Raw genomic sequence first — 22,832 nt, 5'->3', positions numbered from 1 at the left:
AAATTTTTGCCTGGGGTTAAAGGATTGTTTTGAATTAGATAAGATAAAGCTAAAAGTTCAAACAAGTTGTGAAAGGATTGTAAAAATTAATCTTGCAAAAGAAATTCCAAGTGTGAACATATTAACTAAATTCAAAAGCATATAATATGGTTTTTCTGTAAATTGAGCACTGAAATAAAAGCACAATAAGGTACTCTTAAGGCACTAATCTCTTTGGCAAAAGTTTTAAGGGGTTATAAAAGGTTTCTGCTTTTTCAAGAATTTGAGTCATCATTTTGGCAAAATAAATAACTTATGGTAATCTGAAATTCTATTTCATAATATCAAGTGCTTTAACCCTCTAACATAATTAACAAGCTTCCCAAAATCAAACTTCAGTTTCAAAATTGTCTTTGCTGACACCTGGCTTTCTGGATGCTACAGAGGGCTCCTGGAGCACCCAGAAGACAGATAAACAGGACTATTTGACATGTTTAGGTACATGGGATTGCCAAAATGATGTTTAATCTTCTTCAGGTTATATCTTAGGGAATAATATTAATATATGTTCCAAAATTGTATGGGATTTCTAAAATTCTAATGTCTGAGTATATGCTATCAATCACAATTAAGGTTGTTATGTTATTGTAAACCACAGAGATAACCAAATTTCTTTTTCAATTGTGTTTCTGACTGTAACTACTGTAGACATTTCATTACTCACTGACAATTGTCTTGTTTTTATCCTCTTCAAAAGATGGTTTATAATCAGCTACAGAACTTTGACAGGTGCTTTCAAATGTAGGTTTCTGATAACTTGGGAGATTGTGACATTGGAATAAAGGAAAAATGTACAGGATTCATGGAGGGCTGAAATGTTCACGAACATCAAGCAAAACAAGAGTTAACTAAATGGACTGAACTCATAGAAAACTGAAGTAACCTTTTTGACTTTTGCTTGGAACACTGCTGATCTTTGTTTATCAGAGTCCAAGGAAACTTATTTTGAGCTATTCATGGCCTTTAATAATTGAGTAAGGTATAATCCTGTGAACAAAATCTGGAGCATATTTGTCTCTCTGCCTCTCTTCTCCAGAATTTGGAAACTAGTTGTGAGTATTCTTAACTTATAGCAATATGGTTGTTTGCATCAGTGCAGTAAGAATCCATTTTCTTTTGCAACAGGATGCAATTGGAGAAACTGGTTGTTTCACCAAGGCTTTGACTAGAAACGTATGCTTCCCTTTAAGGAGTCAAGCTCTACTTGCAGAGCTGAGTAAAGCCCCTTGGGAAAATTGGCCTCATAGCTCATCTACACAGTCCCCGTACAGGGTTCCTAACCTGTGGTGAGTAGAGAATGCCACTTTCCAACAGGCCCAGGACCCACATGTTCTTGGGATCTCAAGAAGAGAGGCATTTACCCAACTCACAGGTATTTGAGGGTACAAACTCATGGATGGAGTTGGCTTTAGAAAGTCCTATCTGAGACTCCTTGAGGAACAGAGTTCCATCAAAGTCGATCTAAAAGGCCTATGTTAAATTAATTATTCAGGCTGGGCACAGTGGCTCACACCTGTAATCCCAGCACTTTGGGAGGCTGAGGAGGGCACATCACTTGTGGTCAGGAGTTCAAGACCAACCTGGCCAACATGGTTGAAACCCCATCTCTACTAAAAATACAAAAATTAGCCAGGTGTGGTGGCACGTGCCTGTAGTACCAGCTGCTCAGGAGGCTGAGGTGGGAGAATCACTTGAATCCAGGAGGCGGAGGTTGTAGTGAGCCGAGATAGTGCCACTGCACTCTCACCTGGGCAATAGAGTAAGACTCCATCTCAAAAATAAATAAATAAATAAATAAAAATTCTTGCTGCACTTTATGCAAATAATGGGCCAAGTATAAGACTAAAGTCTATTTTGCAAACAACTCCATCCTATCATGATTTTTTTTTATTTTATTTATTTTTATTTATTATACTTTAAGTTCTAGGGTACATGTGCACAACGTGCAGGTTTACTACATATGTATACATGTGCCATGTTGGTGTGCTGCACCCATTAACTCATCATTTACATTAGGTATATCTCCTAATGCTATCCCTCCCCCCTCCCCCCACCCCACAACAGGCCCCGGTGAGTGATGTCTCCTTTCCTGTGTTCAAGTGTTCTCATTGTTCAATTCCTACTTATGAGTGATTTGTTTTTAACAAAAATGAGGACTGGAGAGAGAGAGAAATGTTTCAAAACTTCTCATACATTTGTCATTATATTCTAGACCCATTAGTTGTTTTTAAGTTCTTGCCTACATTTTAAACTAACCCTGCTTATTCCTGTGAACCAACCAGCCATCTCTGGCTGCAGCTCAGAAGAAGCTAAGGGGATGGATAAATCTGGATCAATATTCTAGTTCTAAGCAAATATCCTGCAATTCTTGTCAAGTGATGGGAATAAACAGGTGCCCATCACCCAGAGGTTTCCTTTTTGGAAAAGTAAGACCAAGGGAGCTAACCAAAGCCAGGTCCCATGCACCCAAATCTTAGCAAGCATAACTATAGCCACCAGTTATCTGGGTGTGTCACAAGACATCCTTTTCTCTCCCTTGTTGGAGGAGGACTCAATTCCACAGCTTCACCTTAGCATTCAGCTTATGATAAAGAGTCCATATAACCCCCCAAGACAAATTTTTGTCTCAAACTCAATTCTAAGCTTTGGGTAAAAGCCCTAGGAAATAAAACTAGATCTGATAGGTCCAGAGGCAGACAATAATGGAAGTTAAAAGGCACAGCTCAGGTGAGTGTGACTTATCCCTACCGATTAAGCCAGGCTTCTCCTTTCACGGATAAAGGTTATACCAATATCCATGGCATAAATGCAGTCTAGGGAATTCAAAGGCTACTGACAGCAGGGGAGATAGGGCATATGTGGGTAAGAGCACATATTCCCACCCCCATAGGCCCCCCTATTAACATAGGTGAAGGCCACTTTGATACCCATGGGTGGAACCCTGTAGAGGTTGCTGGTAATTGGGGATATAATGATGGAAGAAAGAAAGAGATGCTTCACTTTCTCTCCCTCACATACCCTGGGTATTCACTAGGAAGAGAAGGGAACCTGGGATGCTTTGCTCCCCTTTCTAGATGAGTAGCCATTCACCTTTAGTCTGTACCCCTTTCAAATGCATTCTGAATCCCTAGGACTCCTTTGACAAAAAAATCTTCTTTTTCCTCCTCTGTCCTCCCTTCGCTGATAGGTAATTTTGTCTCTGTACTGTGGGACACGCCCCTCTGATGCAGCCTCCAAACTGGGAAAAGTTAATTTCCCAAACCTTAAACTGGTTGACTTAGGATTGTGCTTGGGGGAAGGGAACACAGAAGCCTGACATGCCGGAAAAAGGGTAAAAGGTTTTGTTGCTTTTTTTTTTTTTTTTTTTTTTTTTTACCAGTCAGGCTTTGGCCTCCCTCTCCCTGTGCAAACCGATAAAAGACCTTGGGATTTTTTAGCTGTATTTACCCCCAACCCCGTTCGGTTTTCATACATGTTTTTAATAACCCGGTTTGTCTATTCTCGCCTTCAGGCCATCAAACTCCAAACAGTCATGCAACCGGAGCCTCAAATGATGGCCCCTTTTGCCAGGAACCCTTAGATAAGCCTCTGAGGGGGATCTGACTGCTGTTTTCCCAAAACAGGGACCCTTGTCAGCAAGAAAAAGTTAAGATTGGTCTTCATCCTTATCCTTATCATAAAGGCAGTTAGACGTACTTCTTTAGAGTGGGGAGTGATAGATACAGGGAGGAGCCTGGCCTTTTCAGATCCTGGGTGATGGCCTGGAATTCAGTCTGTGAGGTGGGGAGCCTATTAGGAGGACCCCCTCTCACTGTCCTGAGAGTACTTTTTTCTTCTTTTCCTCTTTGGCCCAATAAATTCTGTTCCCCTCACCCTTCAATGTGTCTGTGTTCCTAATCCTTCCTGGTCTTGTGACAAGAGCCCGGTTTAGCTGAACTACAGAGCAAAGTTCTGCATCAGTAATGCATGTCATTTGACTTGTTAATTTACCATAGAGAGGTGAAATATCTGCTCTATTTTCTCTAGATAATAAATTATAAGAATAAATCCACATGCTTTTGATAATGCCTTTACGTATTTAACTATAATATTCATAAATGTACCACAAGCATGTTTATTTAGCTCATTTTACAACCTTCTGGGCCTAAGAAGTCATATCCTAATTATGAAGCCTAAATAATAATGTATTAATATGGCTAAATATGACAGTTTATCTCTAATTGTGGTTCTCAATAACAAACAAGAAAGGATCAGAACTCCTATGCATTGTGCGTTACACATTGCAGATGCTGAAAAAATGTTTCATTCACAAGGCAGACACTCACTGAGCGCTCTGTTTGTTTTATTATTTATTTATTTTTATTTTTTGAGACAAGGTCTCCCTCTGTGCCCAGGCTGGAGTGCAGTGGCACCATCTTAGCTTACTGCAGCCTGGAACTCCTGGGCTCAAGCAATCCTCCCCTCCTACGTAGCTGGGGCTACAGGCACACACTACCACATCTGGTTAATTTTTTAAACTTTTTGTTGAGACAGTGTCTCACCACGTTGCCCAGGCTGGTCTCAAACTCCTGGGTTCAAGAGATCCTCCAGCCTCAGTCTCCCAAAGTGCTGGAATTACAGACTTTGTGTCAAGTCAGAAGAAATTAAGGCAAGGGGCACTTCCAAATCTGTTAAGACCCATTCACCTGCACGTGCAGTTTTGGGATTTGCTCCTCAAAAACTCTGAGCACTCCTAGATGAATCAAGTTCAAAAATATTCTGTTAGAGAATCTGGCCTGAGTAAACAGAAGGTGAACCAACTTCTAACTTTTTATCTTTACTATGCTCCATGTAATGTCAAGTCTTCATAGCTCATCTAACAAACTCTAACACCTTATACCTGGAGTTAATTTTTTCTTTTTTTGTAATTTAAAAAAATTTTTTTATTTAGATACTGATGTTTATTTTCCATGTTGCTTAAGAACCCGTGCAATAACAGCTTAAGACCTTCCAGTGGTTGCTCCTACCCATTCAGTGGCCTGAGCAGTGGGAGCTGCAGACCAGTCTTCTATGGCAGGCTGAGTGCTCCAGTCTTCAGAAGGGAACTGCTGAAGAGGCACAGAAGGCACCTGCATGCTTTCAGATCAGTGTGCAACCTCAGGCTGAGTAGCAGTGAACTCAGGAGCTGGAGCAGTCCATTCACACTGAAATTCCTCCTTGGTCACTGCCTTTTCAGTAGCAGCCTGCTCTTCTTTTTAAATCACTTCAGGATCTCTGTAGAAGTAGAGTTCAGGCATGACCTCCCATGGGTGTTCACGGGAAATGGTGCCACGCATGCGCAGAACTTCCCGAGCCAGCATCCACATCAAACCCATGGAGTGAGCTCCCTTGTTGTTGCATGGGATGGCAATGTCCACATGGCACAGAAGAGAATCTGTGTTACACAGAGCAATGGTAGGTAGGTTAACATAAGATGCCTCTCTCTATGAGAGGCTGGTCTTCAGCCCTGGGGTCAGTAACCACAAGAAGCCATGGCTCCCAGAAGGCTGCCTGCATCTGAAGGTTCCAGGAGTGAAGTGACCAGCAATTGGATTGGCTCCAGTGGCAGCAGCAAACTTCAGCATGGCTCTCTGGCCAGTATTCCTGGAGGATATAACACTGACATCTGCAGGGTTTTCAACGGCAAGAATGGCACGAGATGCCAGCAGAAGCTTCTCCCAGGTCCTCTTCAGATTTATAATGTAGATGCCATCACTTTTCCTTTTAGAGATGTACTGTTCCATCTGGAAGTCAAGATTGGTGCCACCTAAGTGGGTTCCTGCTGCAAGGAACTTAAGGACATCCTCCTTCATTTGCAGGACATCAAGGGCTCTGGACATTGTGAAAGTTTCCCTTTAAGTTACAACGGGAATCCAGAACAATGCCATATGGACCCCTCTGTGGGTAGCACAGAAAGGCCTTTTTTTTTTTCTTTTTTTAAAGTTGGAGTCTCGCTCTGCCACCAGGCTGGAGGGCAGTGAAACAATCTTGGCTCACTGCAACCTCCAACTCCCTGGTTCAAGTCATTCTCCTGCCTCAGCCTCCCGAGTAGCTGGGACTACAGGCACACGCCACCACGCCCAGCTAACTTTTGTATTTTTAGTAGAGACAGGGTTTCACCATGTTGGCCAGGATGATCTCAATCTCCTGACTTAGTGATCCATCTGCCTCGGCCTCTCAAAGTGCTGGGATTACAGGGAGCCACTGTGACCGGCCTTTTCTTTCTTATATATAAACATAAGAATAAAAAAATGAATTTTTGGATATTTATATGACATAATGCCATAATTTCAGTGGATGCTCATAAATACCTCTTGTGGTATCTAAAAATGTTGATTATAAAATGGTCATCAGATCCTACCCTGTGAAATGTTTTACTGTTTTGATTCAGTTGCAAATACAGAGATTTATTTAAAAGGATTTAAAATACCACAAATGGTGACTCAGAGTTAATCCTTGAGGATTTAAGAGAAGTATGAAAAATATTTATCTTTTAAAGAAGAGCTTAAGAAAAATATATACAGTATTGAGGAAAAAAGAGCAGCCCACTCAGAAAACTGTTAATGTATCCTACACACTGTATTCACAAGTGTATTCCATATACTTCCCCTTTCCTCTACAGTACAGGCATGGTAAAATGGAATACACCAGCTCAATTTTTAGTTCTGACCAAAAAACACTACTCACTGGAAATACTTCCCTATATGAAATAGTATGAATTCTAGCTTTTCACTGCAACTACTAAAATAACTTTTTCAGGTGGTTGTTTTTACAGATACACTTTTAACACTTTTTTTAAACTTCATGGCTATACACTAAATGCACTGAGTAGAAAAGAAAATCACCTAGCCAGGCAATTACGTGTGTCTGACTTTGTTTTATTAACACAATAGGACCATCTCATTTTTAACCTTCCACTTCTCCCACCCGTAAATGACAGAAGTGTCTTACCCTCTTTATACCTGCAAGATCCTCTCAATTTTCTGCAAAGAGGACAGAGATTCAAAGGTTCCTTTTTTTAAAAAAAAAAAATATCCTTTTCATAGCACGTGAAGACATATATATATACATATATATACATATATATATACATATATACATATATATACATATATATACATATATATACACACATATATATATAAACATATATATATACACATATATATATATATACACTTTTTTTTTTTTTTTTGAGATGGAGTCTTGCTTTGTTGCCCAGGCTGGAGTGCAGTGGCGCGATCTGGCTCATTGCAAGCTCCGCCTCCCGGGTTCATGCCATTCTCCGGCCTCAGCCTCCCGAGTAGCTGGGACTACAGGCACCTGCCACCACACCTGGCTAATTTTTTTGTATTTTTAGTAGAGATGGGGTTTCACTGTGTTAGCCAGGATGACAGGCACCTACCACCAACGCCTGGCTAATTTTTTTGTATTTTTAGTAGAGATGGGGTTTCACTGTGTTAGCCAGGATGGTCTCGATCTCCTGACCTCATGATCCACCTGCCTCAGCCTCCCAAAGTGCTGGGATTACAGGCGTGAGCCACCACGCCCAGCTGAAGACTTACATACTTCTAAGAGGCAATAACTACAGAAAAACTTTCATTATGTTTGCTAGCAAGATCATGAAAAGACCTTTAAAGAGCCATTAAAGAAACCCCAACCACTCCAAACCACATTAACATACAAAGGACTTTAAAAGGGAAGAGGGAACTACTTCACTACTTTGGCTCAGACAATGCACTATCTTCAAAGTTGTAGTCTTTGGGATTATTTTACTCATGTTAATTTGACTATGTACTCAGCTCTGCATATTTTAATACAAGCATTGCACTGTGTGTAAATATTCTCTAACATTGCATTTCTGACCAAAGCTAAGCAACTGGTCTGAAAAAATAAACTTCTGTTCTACTTTATAAAGACATGTGATTTGCCTCTATTCTATACTACTGTACCGGTAATAGAATAGACCATTTTGCTTTCTGCCTTGAGTTTCTGACTTACTGCTCTTTCTAAGTAATGCTGGTATCAAGCTTCTAAGAACTAAACATTAGTTTAGGGTTTGCTTATGTGTGTAAAATTATTTCCCATTTCTTAAATCAGAAGGCATGAAGAGTATAATTAACATCCATTAAAGGCTAATAAGCTGCTGGAGCAAACTCCTAATTGAAATTTACTTAGGAAGCTATTAAGTACTGCTAGGGAAAGCCTTTCAGTGAACAAGCTTCCAGTGAAGAGTAGATTATCATGTGATGAAATCCACAAATAATAAACTGGCCCACATGACCCCTAGCCTAATGCACAGTTTATCCTATTTGAAACCATAATACCCTCGTGTTAGTATCCCTCACAAAAGTTGGGGTGCCAAGACAATGCCTCTAAACATTCAAAATAATTACTTAAAGAAACCCCAAATGGCAGAAGAGTTGAAGCCCTAGGAAACAATTCTACTCTTTCTTATTGGTAAGGTAGAACGTTTCAAACTTGATGTGATAGGCTCTTTGAGTTTGTAACCACTAAATTACTGTATCTGAGCATATCATAATAAAACTGTGGTGATCCCCATGTTCTTTTCAGGAGACCAAATACGTTTATTTTCTCTGAAGATGGGCTATATCTACTGATAGAATAATTTTTTTGGTTTCTAGTGTAAAAGTTTACCTTTATGTTCACAATTAAATGTAAACAGGTCAGGGTTACTCTGCTTCTATTGATTAATGATTTATCTGGTGTGCTTAATAATTTTTCTTTCTGTAAAGAGAAGCATTTTGAATAGAACTGTCTAACTTAGCAAATAAGGGTCTACAAAGAGTATGCATTATCATTAATACTAACATACCATTTTCTTACTCTAAATACACCGTTTTTTATGGAAGAACATTTCAAAAAGGCAAATCTAACAAGTGGATACAAATAAGACATAGCAGTAGTTGCAATTTTCTGTGAAGCAGCCTGCATTGCAGTTTCTTCAATTTATTCACTCAACTACTGAAGACCCTTAAACATTGCATGATCTGTTTAATCTGTTTCAAGTAGAAAAACTTTTTATTTGTCATGACTCCCTCTTTAGTAGATTGTGAAATATTCTTGGAGACTTTAAATTAAACCTTTAGGCAATGCTGACAAATGCCATAATTCTTATCCAGAGGTTTGAAGGCCTAAGAATCACTTGTGGGGAATTTTAGAAATCTAGGTGACAGGGCCCCACAGCAGGAGACTCAATAAATCAAGATCTCAGGAGCAGTGGCTTGGAAATATGCAAAAAAAAAAAAAAAAAAGAAAAAGAAAAAGAAAAAAGAAAAAAAGAAAAAGAAAAAAAACCTAAAAACTCTCTGGTTGAATTGGTTCTCAGGAAAATGCAAATTAACACCACAAGATACCACTAACATCCAATAGAATAGCTAAAATTAAAGACTGACAACATCAAACATTGATGAGAATGTAAAGTAAACTCTCACACGCTGCTGGTAGGTAGGCAACTGGAACACTAACTTTGGAAAACTAAAGCTGTTAAACCTATTAAAGCTAAATATACGTCTGTACTGTAACACAGCTATTATACTCATGGGTGTATACACAAAAGAACTAAGTGTTTATGTTCATCAAAAGACATATAAAGAAATGTTCACTACAGCTTTGTGTTAACTAAAAATTGAAAACAACCCAAACATCAATCAACACTAGAATAGATCCACAATTTGTGATATATTCACACAATGAAATGCTACAAGGAATGAAGAACTCTTGTTACATGCTACAACATGGATGAATCTCACAGGCTTAATACTGGAAAAAATAATGGTTTCAATGGTTCCTAAGTTCAAGAATAGGCCAAACTAATCCACAGTAATAAAAGCAATTTTTAAAAAAGTTAATTTAGGTGGAGGCTTTACTGGAAAGAGGCATGAGAAAACTTTCTAGGGGAGGGGAAGAGTTCCATTCTTAATCTGAGGGGCAGTTACACAGACATCTGTATCTACATGTAGATATAGATCAATACATAAAACTACATTGAACTGTATACTTAAGATCTGTGCCCTTCACAGTAGTAAGTTATACCTCAATAAAAAAGTAAATAAAAAGAAATTTTAAAAAGTCCCTAATTGAGAAAGATTGCTTTACAGGAAAGGAAGTGTATGTATATTCTTACATGTTAGTTTATATCTACTTGACTCAAGGGGAGAATATCAAACAGAGAATTGTACTTTTTTTTATTAAGCCACTATGATCTGGGCATTTTGAGAAAAGCAACTCAGAGGCAACTTTCTAATCCTGCATCTAATTAGATTAGAGACCTTTATATGAAGTTAGTGAGCTGCTTCCCAATACTTGTTTAGCAGATCTAACAGCTTCCACCTTGTGTTGCAGAAACAAAAATAAATCTGTACATTTCCAAGAAAAACAAAATTAGTTTCTACCCTCAAATCTACTAAAGAAAAGCATTCATAGGAACCACACACAGTTTAATGAGCTAGGACTTAAAAACAGATATAGCCTGCCAGCACTTTCAGTATTCAATAATAGCAGTGGTCACCTGGGGCAGCGGAAATAACATGGTAACGATATTTTGAGAGGTTCCTGGAATCAAAACACAGGTCAGATTTTTCCCTTTTCCTTTTGTTTTCAGGGGAAAATTAGTTATTCTCACAGGGATTGGGGACAGTTATTTTCTTAGACTGTGATAACCAGTCTATAGAAATGGTCTATTTCTTCTAACATCTAGTCTGAAATTAGCATAGTAAAAAAATTATCTTGTGCTGTTAGCTAATTTTCAAGCCAACAGTAGGACAGTCAGCTCTCTCAAACAGGAAGAGCAGAAGGCTTGGGACAGATCTAGATAAAAACAAAAACATCTATTATTTAGTGATTGGTGGTGACATCTATTTGGACACAAGAGAATATAAAACAGGTAGTCAAGTCAGTGGAAGAACAAAGGCATTTTGATGTTTACCTTGTCATATTAAACTGTATGAATATGATTACAAAGGATAATAGCAGTATTCTGCTATTTAGAACTTAAATGGCTGAAAAACTTTGAGAGTCTTTTTGCAGTTTCGCCATTATGGATCAAAAACCAAAATTACAGAATAAAGTATGATTTTGGCTGCTTAATACTACATAATGAAGAACTGTTCATGCTTTACAGATTTATTCCAAGAAACTCAACAAATACTTCAACACAGTATATTAAGACACTTCTAAATGTGGCTATTTGGGGAAATAACCAGGATGAAGTTGTGAAAAAATCTCAATCATAGAATTTAAAAAATAAATGCAGTTGCATTTAGATATAGCTCATGACCTCAATGTAGAACGTATTGGCAGATTAAAGTCCTTAGATACTTGTTTTATCTATTAATGAACACATAAAAATGACTTGTGATTAACACAGCTGTACTTGGTAGCCAACTCACAGACTATATATAAGAAATCTGATTAATCATACTGTGAATTTTCTTACAACCCTTTCCCAACCATGGATATTGTAAAGATGAAAAGTTCACAAGTCAAGAGTTACACTCAACCTAAATATACCTCTCATCTATTTTGTAAGGAATTGGGAGTTCTGCACTGAAAAGATCACTGCTGCTGCTAACTATGCTTATCTAGTTCTTCTTTAGCAGAGCACTTATGAATCAGTAGTATAATTCCTGGATTATTTGTCCCTCCTACTAGACTGACTGTAAGCTCTATGAGCACAAGAACTATATTCGTAAACTTCCACAGAATTATACTTTTACACATATATATATGCACTGTATATATATTTTAATGCATAATTTATATATACATATGTATATATAAACTTGCACTCATCAATTATTATAATGAATTATTTTGGATATTTCTCTTAATGACTCCTCTCCCATTAGACGCTCAGTCTGTGATGTTTACCTTTTGTCTCCTTAACTAATCGCCTAATATATATTTGCTGAATGAATTCCCACAGCCTAGTAGAGTGTCAGCAAACTCAAATAATTTGGTGAACTAATCAATCAATTTTCTAAAAGCATACCAAGCTTTCCTTCCCAGAGCGGAGTGGGAGTTTGTCAGGCTCCCAAATGATAAGAATCATCCTAAGGTGGCCAAATAGACAAGACGCTGTGCCTTAAAACTTGCAAAGTTAATCTCAGACACTTGAGAATTAAAAATTCTTATTTTGGGTTCTCAACCCTACCCACCCTTGAATAGGCTTCAAAAAATTAGACTCATATTCCTTGACTGAAGAATGCACATACTCTATGAGAACATCTCACTTCCTTTGTAAATATATTTAGGAGCATTGTAAAAAAAAGTAAGAGAGGTGGAAGAACATCTACGATTTAGCTTTTTGGATCAGCTCAATCTACACAGACAACCAACAGAGACAAAAGTCTGCCCTTATGTCCCCCCAAACAAATTCTACATTGAAAAGGCAATAGGCAAAGGAACAAGAAGATAATAAAATGACAAATTATTTTAACTGAAAATCCATCACATAATAAAACTAATGTGCTGTCTAAATCCAATAATTATCATTGATGTCATTGACATCAACTGACTAGATGTTAACCATTAAAAAGAGCTACCTCATTTGTAATTTTAACTCTGAAACCCTCTGCTGCACTCAAATATAAACTATAAATGCAAACAGGAAAGGGTTTTAACTGAAGTTAGAAGTAGCACCCCCATGCCCACTTACACTGTGACCACGTTTAGTAACTTCACGAAAACAACTGAACCCTTAATTCCTCCTGTGAAACAATTTCTTGAGGTTTTTAATCACTAGAGCTCTGCTGAAGATCTCTATTTCATCAGCCCCCTCCCAGCTAAGCTGGACCCTTCCTTCCCTCTTAGACTGCTGTTCCCATGAGATTCTGAACGCCCTCATTAAGGGGTTTCCCCGACCCCACTGGGCAAACCCCAGCCCTGGCAGGCTCCTCTCCCCAGGGCTGCTGACTGGCCAGAGAGGAAGCGGCACGCTGGCCTGAGCTCATTAGAGATGATTAGCTCCACTTCAATCCGAATCTTGGTGTTGATTATTAACACAATTTTCCACTCCTTATGGTATCTACAGCACTCCTAAATGTAGATGTTCGGAAATGCACGCTTCTAAATGTGAGTATAACCACAAAGACAAGAAGGTCAAAGACCACAGTTCACCTTTATTTCTGATTCTTGGCTCTACAAAACTACTTTGTACTGGAGTCCCCTACCTACATGTTGAGCGTTTGTTTAAAAAGGAAGAGCAGAGAGAAGAAGTGGTCAGCCAGCTATTAAAAAGTGCCCGAGGTCAGGTGTGGTGGCTCATGCCTGTAATCCCAGCACTTTGGGAGACTGAGGCAGGCAGATCACTTGACGCCAGGAGTTGAGACCAGCCTGGCCAACATGGTGAAACCCCATCTCTATTAAAAATATTAAAAATTAGCCCAGTGTGGTGGTGCACACCTGTAATTCCAGCTACTCAGAAGGCTGAGGCACGAGAATCGCTTGAACCTGGGAGGCAGAGGTTGCAGTGAGCAGAGATCATGCCACTGTACTCCAGCCTAGGCGACAAAGTGAGATCCTATCTCAAAAAAAAGAAAATAATAATAATAATAAAAAAGTACCCGAGGTAGAATTCCACTTGTAAAATTCTTGAGCCCTCTGGTCACTCAGCTCTTTCCAGGATAGGCACCCCAAATCTCAGTCCCTCATTCAAGATTTGTAAGCAACTGTCCCTGGGCCTTTTTCACTCAGAGCCTTACTGCCCCAGTCAAGTAAAATTCGATTCCTTCTCTGGGTCTGTTCTTTCCTAAGTCCCTAAGCCTGGAGGGTTCTGCGTCCCTCCTTTCATTTACACAGAAATACTGTTTCTTTCAAAAGCCTACATTTTGCAATTTATTTTCCTTTCAGAAGCTTTCCTTCACTACCTCTTACCCAAACCTTGAGCCCCTCTTTCTTCCTCCATGTTCCTTGTATGACCTGTGCTAAGTAATTCATTTGTTTGGTACTTGTTCATTGTGTTTTGTGACTGATTCTCACTTGCATTTCATAGGTAATGATAATTACCTTGGCTATTTCCTAACTTCATAACCTATTTATGCTTGAGGTTGCAATTTTTTGAATGTTTGCAATCAGACCTTGGCGATGACCTTGAGCAGTGGGATATAAATAACTCCCACATGCTTAGAGTTCCAATAATGGAACACTAGGCATAAATGGGATAATCTAATATAGTTTTTTGAGACGGCGTCTTGCTCTGTCACCCAGGCTGGAGTGCAATGGTGCAATCTTGGCTCACTGTAGCCTCCGCCTCCTGGGTTCAAGCGATTCTCCTGCCTCAGCCTCCTGGGTAGCTGGAACTACAGGCGTGTGCCACCACGCCCGGATAATTTTTGTATTTTTAGTAGAGATGGAATTTCACCATGTTGGCCAGGCTGGTCTTGAAGAACTCCTTACCTCAAGTGACCCATCTGCCTCAGTCTCCCAAAGTGCAGGGATTATAGGTGTGAGCCACTGTGCCCGGCCATAATCTAATATAGTTTTAAAAAATATTTTTAAATAGCACCTAAATAATTGGGTTGAGCTACATAAAAGTGCTTTTTTTTTTTTGAGACGGAGTCTCACTCTGTCGCCAAGGCTGGAGTGCAGTGGCGCGATCTCGGCTCACTGTAAGCTCCACCTCTCGGGTTCACACCATTCTCCTGCCTCAGCCTCTGGAGTAGCTGGGACCACAGGTGCCTGCCACCAAGCCCAGCTAATTTTTTTTTGTATTTTTAGTAGAGACAGGGTTTCACTGTGTTAGCCAGGATGGTCTTGATCTCCTGACCTCGTGATCCACCCGCCTCGGCCTCCCAGAGTGCTGGGATTGCAGGCGTGAGCCACCGCGCCCGGCCAAATGTGCTATTTTTAATAGGTGAAAAATAGTAAAATATCAACAGTGTTATATGGTTAAACTGAATATTTATATTGGAATTCAATAAATGTTCTTAAAATGTCTTCTTGTCACCTTTTACTTCAGGATATTTAAAAACTGCCCCAATATGTCTAAGTCTGTCGCTCTAAAACTTGTAAACAGTTTCTCCCCAAACTAATTAAAGGATTCAGTGCTTTTTCCAAATGTCAAGTTCCTATTATAAAAATAAAACATTATATTGTGTAACTAAAATAACAAAGAATTGTATGACATTTCTGGAAATGTAGCAGAAAAGAAGAATTCAAGTTGAATAATAATATCTTGAACTTACCTTCTTCTGTTGGATTAAACCCACAGATGTCACAAATACAACGAACCCACTTATTCATCTCCTCCTCGCTGTCTGCTACCAAGTAGAAAATCCGGTCAATAGTGTTGATATCAAAAATGTAGCTGTTTTCAAACTCTTTTTTGTTAAATGTCAATCCTGCATCTACTTGTTGACATAAATTTAAATCAATAATACGAATAGGCTTCTTGGCATGATCATTTTTGTAATATTCCAAAACATCTGGATCTCCAGTTAAACGGCCACTGCGTAACACGAACCATCTCCTCTTCCATGCCTAGAAACAAAACAAAAATATCCATTCAGTATTAACTTGAGATAATGTTTTCAAGAAGATGCACATTTATCAAACTGATTTTACAAATGCATTGTTTAGAGAAAGTCACAATATGTGTGTGTTTGTGTGTGTGTTTTTACCACAGGATAATCTGCCACTCTGAAAAGCAACGTTTACTCATAACTCAATTAACTTAATAATGTATATATATATTCAGTATATTCGATTAAATCTCCTACTATATAATATCGAGGCAATACATCAAGGAGGATTCAGTTTTTACTAAATATGAAAAAGTCATGGTTTCAACAAATGGTGTTAGGAAAACTAGAAATCCATACGCAAAAGAATGAAGCTGGACATTATGCTAAGTGAAATAAGCCAGTCATAAAAAGATAAATATTGTATGATTCCACTTATATGAGGTAGTTCAAGTAGTCAAATTCATACAGACAGAAAGCAGAATGGTATTTGTCAGGCCCTGTGGAGGGGGAGGGGTGGGAAATGGAGAGTTATTACAGTATTTAATGGGCCTAGAGTTTGAGTTGAAGAAGATCAAGTTCTGGAGATGATGGTGGCCATGGTTGCAATGAATGTATTAATACTTAATGCTAGTGAACTGTATATTAAAAATAGCTAAAATGATAAATTTTATGTTATGTATATTTTGCCACAATTTTTAAAAAAGCAACAGATTTTCATGCATTAATATCATGCCATAAAGAATACACATAAAGCTGCTTCTTCATAAGACTCCTACAGATTTTAAACACTTAAAAGATTTCTCTTTTTTTTAGGTGCGGTGGCAAGGAGTAGGGAGGGGGAAAGGTTTTGAAGCTTTTCTGGCTTCTTGACTGGGAAGCAATTGATTGTGTCTCTCTTTTAGCCACACAGCCTGTTGTTCAAAGACTATACGAGTAAGACCTGTATTCTTGAGTATGGGATTTAACTCTTTGTAATATTTCCCCTCCTCTTCCCAACAAACATACATGGGCAATCTGTAATACACTCACCACATACCCCCTCCACAAGTTCTGGTAAATTTTGAGTTTAATACTATACCTAATGAAGCCTAAAAAATTATTTTACTATCACCCTCCCTAAATCTATGGTCACCAAATAATAAAAGCAGAACCAAATGACAAACAGCCTTCCTTATCAGCCTTTAACCCCAACATGTGTGCCTGGAAACAAACTTACACCTTACTCCTCTTTGAAATTCTTCCTCAGGGAGGCAGCTAGACAGAAAAGAGGCCTATTTTAGCAAGTCTCAGTCATTTACTAAGAAACATTCTCTGCTCCAGATTCAACATTCTAGGTAAGACTACCTCAAGAGGACACTCTGGGCCTGGGTGCAATGGCTCATGCCTGTAATCCCAGCACATTGGGAGGCCGAGGTGGGCAGATCACTTGAGGTCAGGAGTTCGAGACCAGCCTGGCCAACATGGTGAAACCCCGTCTCTACTAAAAAATACAAAAATTAGCTGGGTGTGGTGGCAGGTTCCTGTAATCCCAGCTACTTAGGAGGCTGAGGCAGGAGAATCGCTTGAACCCGGAGTTGGCAGTTGCAGTGAGCTGAGATCACTGCGCTCCAGCCTGGACAGAAGAAGACTCCTCCTCAAAAAAAAAAAAAAAAAAAAAAAAAGGGCAGCGGGGTGCTGGGGATGCTCTGGGAAGTGGAAGGACTCAAAAACCCCCAGTGGAATAAAACATTCCCTTTGCTACTTGTGGGAAGAAAAACAAGTATATAATTCATTATTCCTACCTTCAAAGAATTGACTAATTGTGAAAAAAATATTTAACATACATGAAAATACTTGAGACTATAGCAACCCAGGCAAAATGTCTGCAGAGGTATTGCTACATGAACAAGCATTCCTCTACAGAAAAATTTAGGCAATCCTTTAACAAGAGGATGACCAGAGATCACAAAGGCCTAAAAACATTATATAGGTCTTTAATCATCAACATTTTAAATTAACTTCTCATTCTTCACGCAGCTCAAAGGAATAAGTATATAATTTGTGTCCAGGGAAGGCAGGGTAGAGTCCTATAGATGTTTTAGATAATATTGAAAAGTCATAAAGTGTTGGATTCACATGATTTTAGCACTGTTTTCTGGACTATAAAAATCCATTCATTGAATATGCATCTACTTACTGCAAAATAAATAAATATCATCTCTTAGTAAAATTATCCCTCTATGGATACTTCCCTATCAAGCAGTAAGCTTTAAAAAGTAATGCAGAAGTAAAGCAAAAGAATATAAAATATGATGTTATTTATGCAGGGCCCTCAAGAAATCATATCATTCAGTAAGTGATTTCTCCAGATAGTGAAGCTTCATCTTTAAATACAGAAATGACTTTTTAAAACTTTATTGTCTTGCACACAAATCTTTCTAAAATGCTTTACTACATACTTCACCAAACATAATCCATTCCCCAATGATTCAGACTAAGTATTATAAGCATCCATTTCTATACTGCACTTCAGGAGACTCTCAGAGGCTGTTGCACTGTATAGAGTGTCATTTGCCCCTATACTATTAATAAATAGTACTGTATTGCTATGCTTGTATAGTTCATCTTTTAAATACAGTTTCCTGTCTTTTTTCTCTCAATTTCTATCAACTGTCACTTTTCCCCCTCCAATAATAGGGTTTATAGGAGGCTAAACTCTTACCTGCCTCAGGGACTTTGCACATGTTTTCCCCTAAATACATTATATTCTTTCCCTCACTTTTTGCCTGGCCAACTCCAACCTTCAGGGCTTCTCTTCCCTGACCACCCTCAATGCAACCAACTCCAGTGTAAACTAATAGCATAGTTTTAGAGATCCTATTACTTACCTACGTAGTGATTTGTGTAATTTTGCAATTCAATTTTTCTTTGTATTTATTTGTGTAGTATGTAACTCCCCAAACAGACTGAAAAGTTCAAGAAGATAGTGACCACGCCTGCTTTATTTGCCATAGCACAGTGCCTAGTACACAGCATATCTGTACAATAAATAAACAGAATTCTCCTGAGAGAGTAGACTTGTAAAATTTTTGAGATTAGATTTGATACATGGGCCACAATGAAGAGAGTGCTTTCAAAGCATCTTCCACTTGAGAAAAAGAGCTCCAATACTGAACATATACATAATAAAATAAACATAACTAAGACAACTTTACCAAAACACATGCACAAAACATCTTGGGAAAATGGCAAAAACAGAAAAGCACAGAACATGTCCTTTTGCTACAGCTTATGTGTCACTCTTTGTTTTCCGGCTAACTGTGGCTCCCCCCCATCCATTCCTTGGCTTCCCTGTTGAAATCACATTGTTACAATTCAAAAAGCCCTTAGGAACTAAAATAAATAATCAAGAAATGAGTAGCAATGAATTGAGGTGCACTAGATATATTGGGCTAGTGATTACAGAGGCTGAGTAGACATTATACAAGACGTGAACCCTTACGGCAGGAAATTACAGCATTAAAACACAGAATTTAGCCAAGCAGCACCTGCCATTTATTTATTTATTTTTAACATGGTCCAAATGTGAATGTTTGTCTCAGTCACAAAATGAGTCACCCTCATTGAATCTGGCACAGATTAAGCTGGAAAACAAAAGCAATTACATAAACTACACACTTTAATAAGGCAGATACAAAGGTTCTCTGGATTATGGTACAAAGCACAATTTAGCCACAGAATAAAGCTTGATGCTCGACAAGAGAACTGACATCAGCACCCTTGCTAATCACAGCACAAAAGCGTCTCTATGTTTTGTCAGAGCACAAAACGGGCCCACATAAATCAGTCTTTGTTATCTGAAAATATCTGAGATTCTTAAAGTTTGTCCTATTTTTATCCTTGCTGCCTTGGTAGCTCCAGAGAAAGCCGTACACTGCCTTGCCAATCCTGCAGAGCAGGAGCAGACAAAAAGGACAGGCTTTCTAGAAACCTTCAAAACCAAATACTCAAAGTAATTTTAAAAGAAATTCACACAAAAAATCATTTTAACGACTAGACTTCCATTACGAGCAGGTAATGAAGAAGCTGAAATTTGCAAGATGTCTGCATAGTTGAGAAGGACTATGTAAAAACTTATTTTGTAGCCATTTCTTATATGCAATAGTCACTCCAATTTTGAGTTGAACAAATAATTTAACAAGAAGTCAACAGTTAAGTCTGGATTTTGGGGTAACTTAAAAGTACCAAAATCTGAAGCCAATTCCCTATGCTCAGTGACTGCCCCCTGTGCCTACAGGATAAAACCCAAACTCTGGCAGGGTACACAGGACCCTCCAATCAACTCCTGCCCCATCTCCACCCCTAAATCTCTCCAGCGTCACTTCTTGCCCCTCTGCCTTCCAACCACATTGGAAATACTTGTAGTTTCCCAAACACTCTGCTCTGTCCTGCCTCTCACCCCTTGGCACAAAATCTACCCCCTAGATTTAGCTCAGCCCTCTTCGGGGCACCATCCCTGAGTTGGCTCTGAGCTCTCCATTTCCACCTTTTTCCTAAATCATTTGACATCTCTGCATTTGAATGTACTGAGGGCTGGAGCCATTTTAACTTTTCTTCTTTCCTTTCCCATTGCCTAGTGCCAAGGAGGTGCTCAGTCAATGTCTGCTAAATACGCAATACAAAATGTTTGAGGCAAGGATTAAAAATACAGAAGTTCTCATACTATTTATGCATTGCAGGGATAGTGATATAACTGCGATCTGCCCAGCCCATTCAAGAATTGGTCAGGCAAGCATAGAGGTGTGTAAACAAATTAATTTGTTTTTAAAACTCTACAGACATAAGAGAGATGTTTTTAAACATCATTTTAAAAGAACTATTCTTTTAAACATTTCCTGTATTTAGCAAATTGGATATGCTCACCTGTAGAACTGTCACACTGAAGCTAGGTCTTAAGGCAGGCTTATCACACACCCTAGAGTATGGGTATGTACATACTGGCAAGAAAGTACAGATGGAGTCCCACTATTTGGTGGAAAGGAAACATTTTTTAACCTGGATTAACCCCAAGCCATTAATGGCTGTAATATTACTAACAAATTCACAAATTTTGCCTATATGGCTGTAACGTTACTAACAAATTCACAAATTTTGCCTAATTAACCTAACTAGCAAATGGCTTCAGCTTTAAAGAAAAACATTGTAACTGCTGTACACCCTGTTTTGTGAGTTCTCTGTGGTATAAATGACAGCTCACATGCCTGGTGTGATGCTTGCCAAAATTCCCTCATCTTTTCCCTGTACCTTTACTGGAAGAGCTAATTATTGAGGAAGTGGCCAATATATGGGCAGGCAAGAGAGAAGATCAGAGAAGAGGTCGGGGGTAGTCCATGGGTTCTCTGCCCTGAATGCACATTAGAAATATCCGGAGAGCTTCGCTTAAAAAAAAAAAAAGCTTGGGGTTTCACCTTAGGCCAACTAAATTGTAGTGTATGGGGGTGGGGGTGAAGATTGGAATAGGCAGCTTTAAACACTCAACAGATAATTCTAATGTGCCACCATGATTGAGAACCATAGATCCAGTCAATAGGATTATATTGCTCTTTAAAGTAAAATTTCAAAAACAAAACAAAACAAAAAAAACACAGGTCCTTTAAGCTTACGTCTCATTCTTCATCTTCTTATATTAATATCTTCTGCTCATGCCAATGCTGTCTCTATCTTCCTATTTTTGTTCACAATATTTACCCCACTAGCAAATATCTTTCAAACCCAATTCATTCTTCAAGGTTCTTTTTTCCCAACCTTCCCCTTTCCTCCCCACACCCTACCTTCCCACCACTGACAATCAATTACTGCTCTGTAATATCTCTTGCATTGCTGTAGAATAGATTGGAACAGTCTATTATTTTACATTTCCAAACTCTCCGAATACTTATGAATTATTTTCCCAACGGGACATTAAGCTCCTTGAAAGCTAATTCCTTTTTTTTTGTATCTGCAACAGCACTTCATGCATTGTAAGTGCTCAAAGCCTTGGTGAGATGTTGTCCATCAGAATAATCATCACAGAGAGCCACTGAGACTAAATGAAAAGATTTCGGGGCGGGGCGGGGGGGGAAGTTCAAAGTTGTTATTGAAGTCCAAACTCCTTCAGTAAGATGGCATACAAGGTTCTTCCAAACCATACTTACCTGTCTCATCTCTCCAATCTCTCACCTCCACAGATGGCCTCAGACAGCACCCACATGGTCCTTGTTTCTTTTTCAGTCTGAAATACCTTATTTCCCTCACCATGAGCTCCTACTCATCCTTCAAGACCTAGCTCAAGACCTGTTCTTTAAAGCTTTCCTCAACTTCCCCTGAGATAAGACATCAGCTCCTGTTCCTTTGAGCTCTCAGTAACATCACACAAGTAGTCCATTAACAAGCCCATTCCCTTAAGCACTTGAAAAAGAACTCTGCTGACTGCCTCTTGGGGTCTCTCGGTAGTTGTTAAGCCCTAACAAAGTATACCTTGTCCAGATAGCTGAAGAGCAATACTTTCTACATTCCTGAGCCAACTTCCCTTCTACCAGGAAGCCTCACCACTGTAATTTTACTAACCCGTTCTTTTCCTGAGAAAGTGTGGGGAAAAAAGTAGAGCGGAATTTTTTATTTTGAAATCTCTTAAAAGGTATTTCACAACTGATATTTAAGGAAAGACCATTATTGTGACTTCTTTAGTAGAATTCAAAATTTCAATATACTCTCAGAAATCTGTAAAATGTCGGGGTTGAAGATGTGCGTTTCACAAGATGAAAATGCTATTTTTGATAAGATAGGTTGTAATCTAAATTTTATCAGCAGGATAATGGTCAAATAAATTATGGGACATCTACACAATAAAGCTAGGCAATTCATTCAAAAAGTGACATGGATATACATACATGAGCAATGCCCACAAGATAACTGTTAAATAAAAAAAACAAGGTGTGGAATTGTACATATGGTATATACTTCCATTTGTGTGAAATAACTGTGTGTTTGTACAAACACAGCACAAACTGTGTGTTTATACAAACACACACTATGTTTAGAGAACAGGTCTGGAAGGACACATACTAAGTTGTTAACTCTGATGACTAGGAATAGGTCAGATGAAAGGGCCAGATGAGTCTCATATTTTATATACTTTGTTTTTTCAAAATGTTTCCATTTATTGCTTTTATAATTTTAAAAAATTGTATGTTTAAAATAATCTAGGAATGATGTGCACAAAACAAAAAGTTTATGTGTATATGGAAATGCTATTTTATTATTACTCTGCAA

General features: G+C 38.6%; 1 protein-coding gene across 3 annotated transcripts in view; it reads right to left on the bottom strand.

Annotated features, from left to right (window-relative positions):
- GAB1 (GRB2 associated binding protein 1) overlaps positions 1-22,832 on the bottom strand; it is a 136,590-nt gene that overhangs the window by 42,408 nt on the left and 71,350 nt on the right. For all 3 annotated transcript variants that reach the window (XM_003820702.6, XM_003820701.6, XM_008974135.5), the window contains exon 2: positions 15,264-15,558. In XM_003820702.6, coding sequence (XP_003820750.3) covers positions 15,264-15,558 — 295 coding nt within the window. The remainder of the gene's footprint in view (positions 1-15,263; positions 15,559-22,832) is intronic.

The sequence above is a fragment of the Pan paniscus genome, chromosome 3 (assembly GCF_029289425.2).
Source record: "Pan paniscus chromosome 3, NHGRI_mPanPan1-v2.0_pri, whole genome shotgun sequence".
NCBI classification, from domain to species: Eukaryota; Metazoa; Chordata; class Mammalia; order Primates; family Hominidae; genus Pan; species Pan paniscus.
The sequence above is the reverse complement of the archived record's forward strand: the minus strand, read 5'-3'. Positions and strand labels throughout refer to the sequence as shown.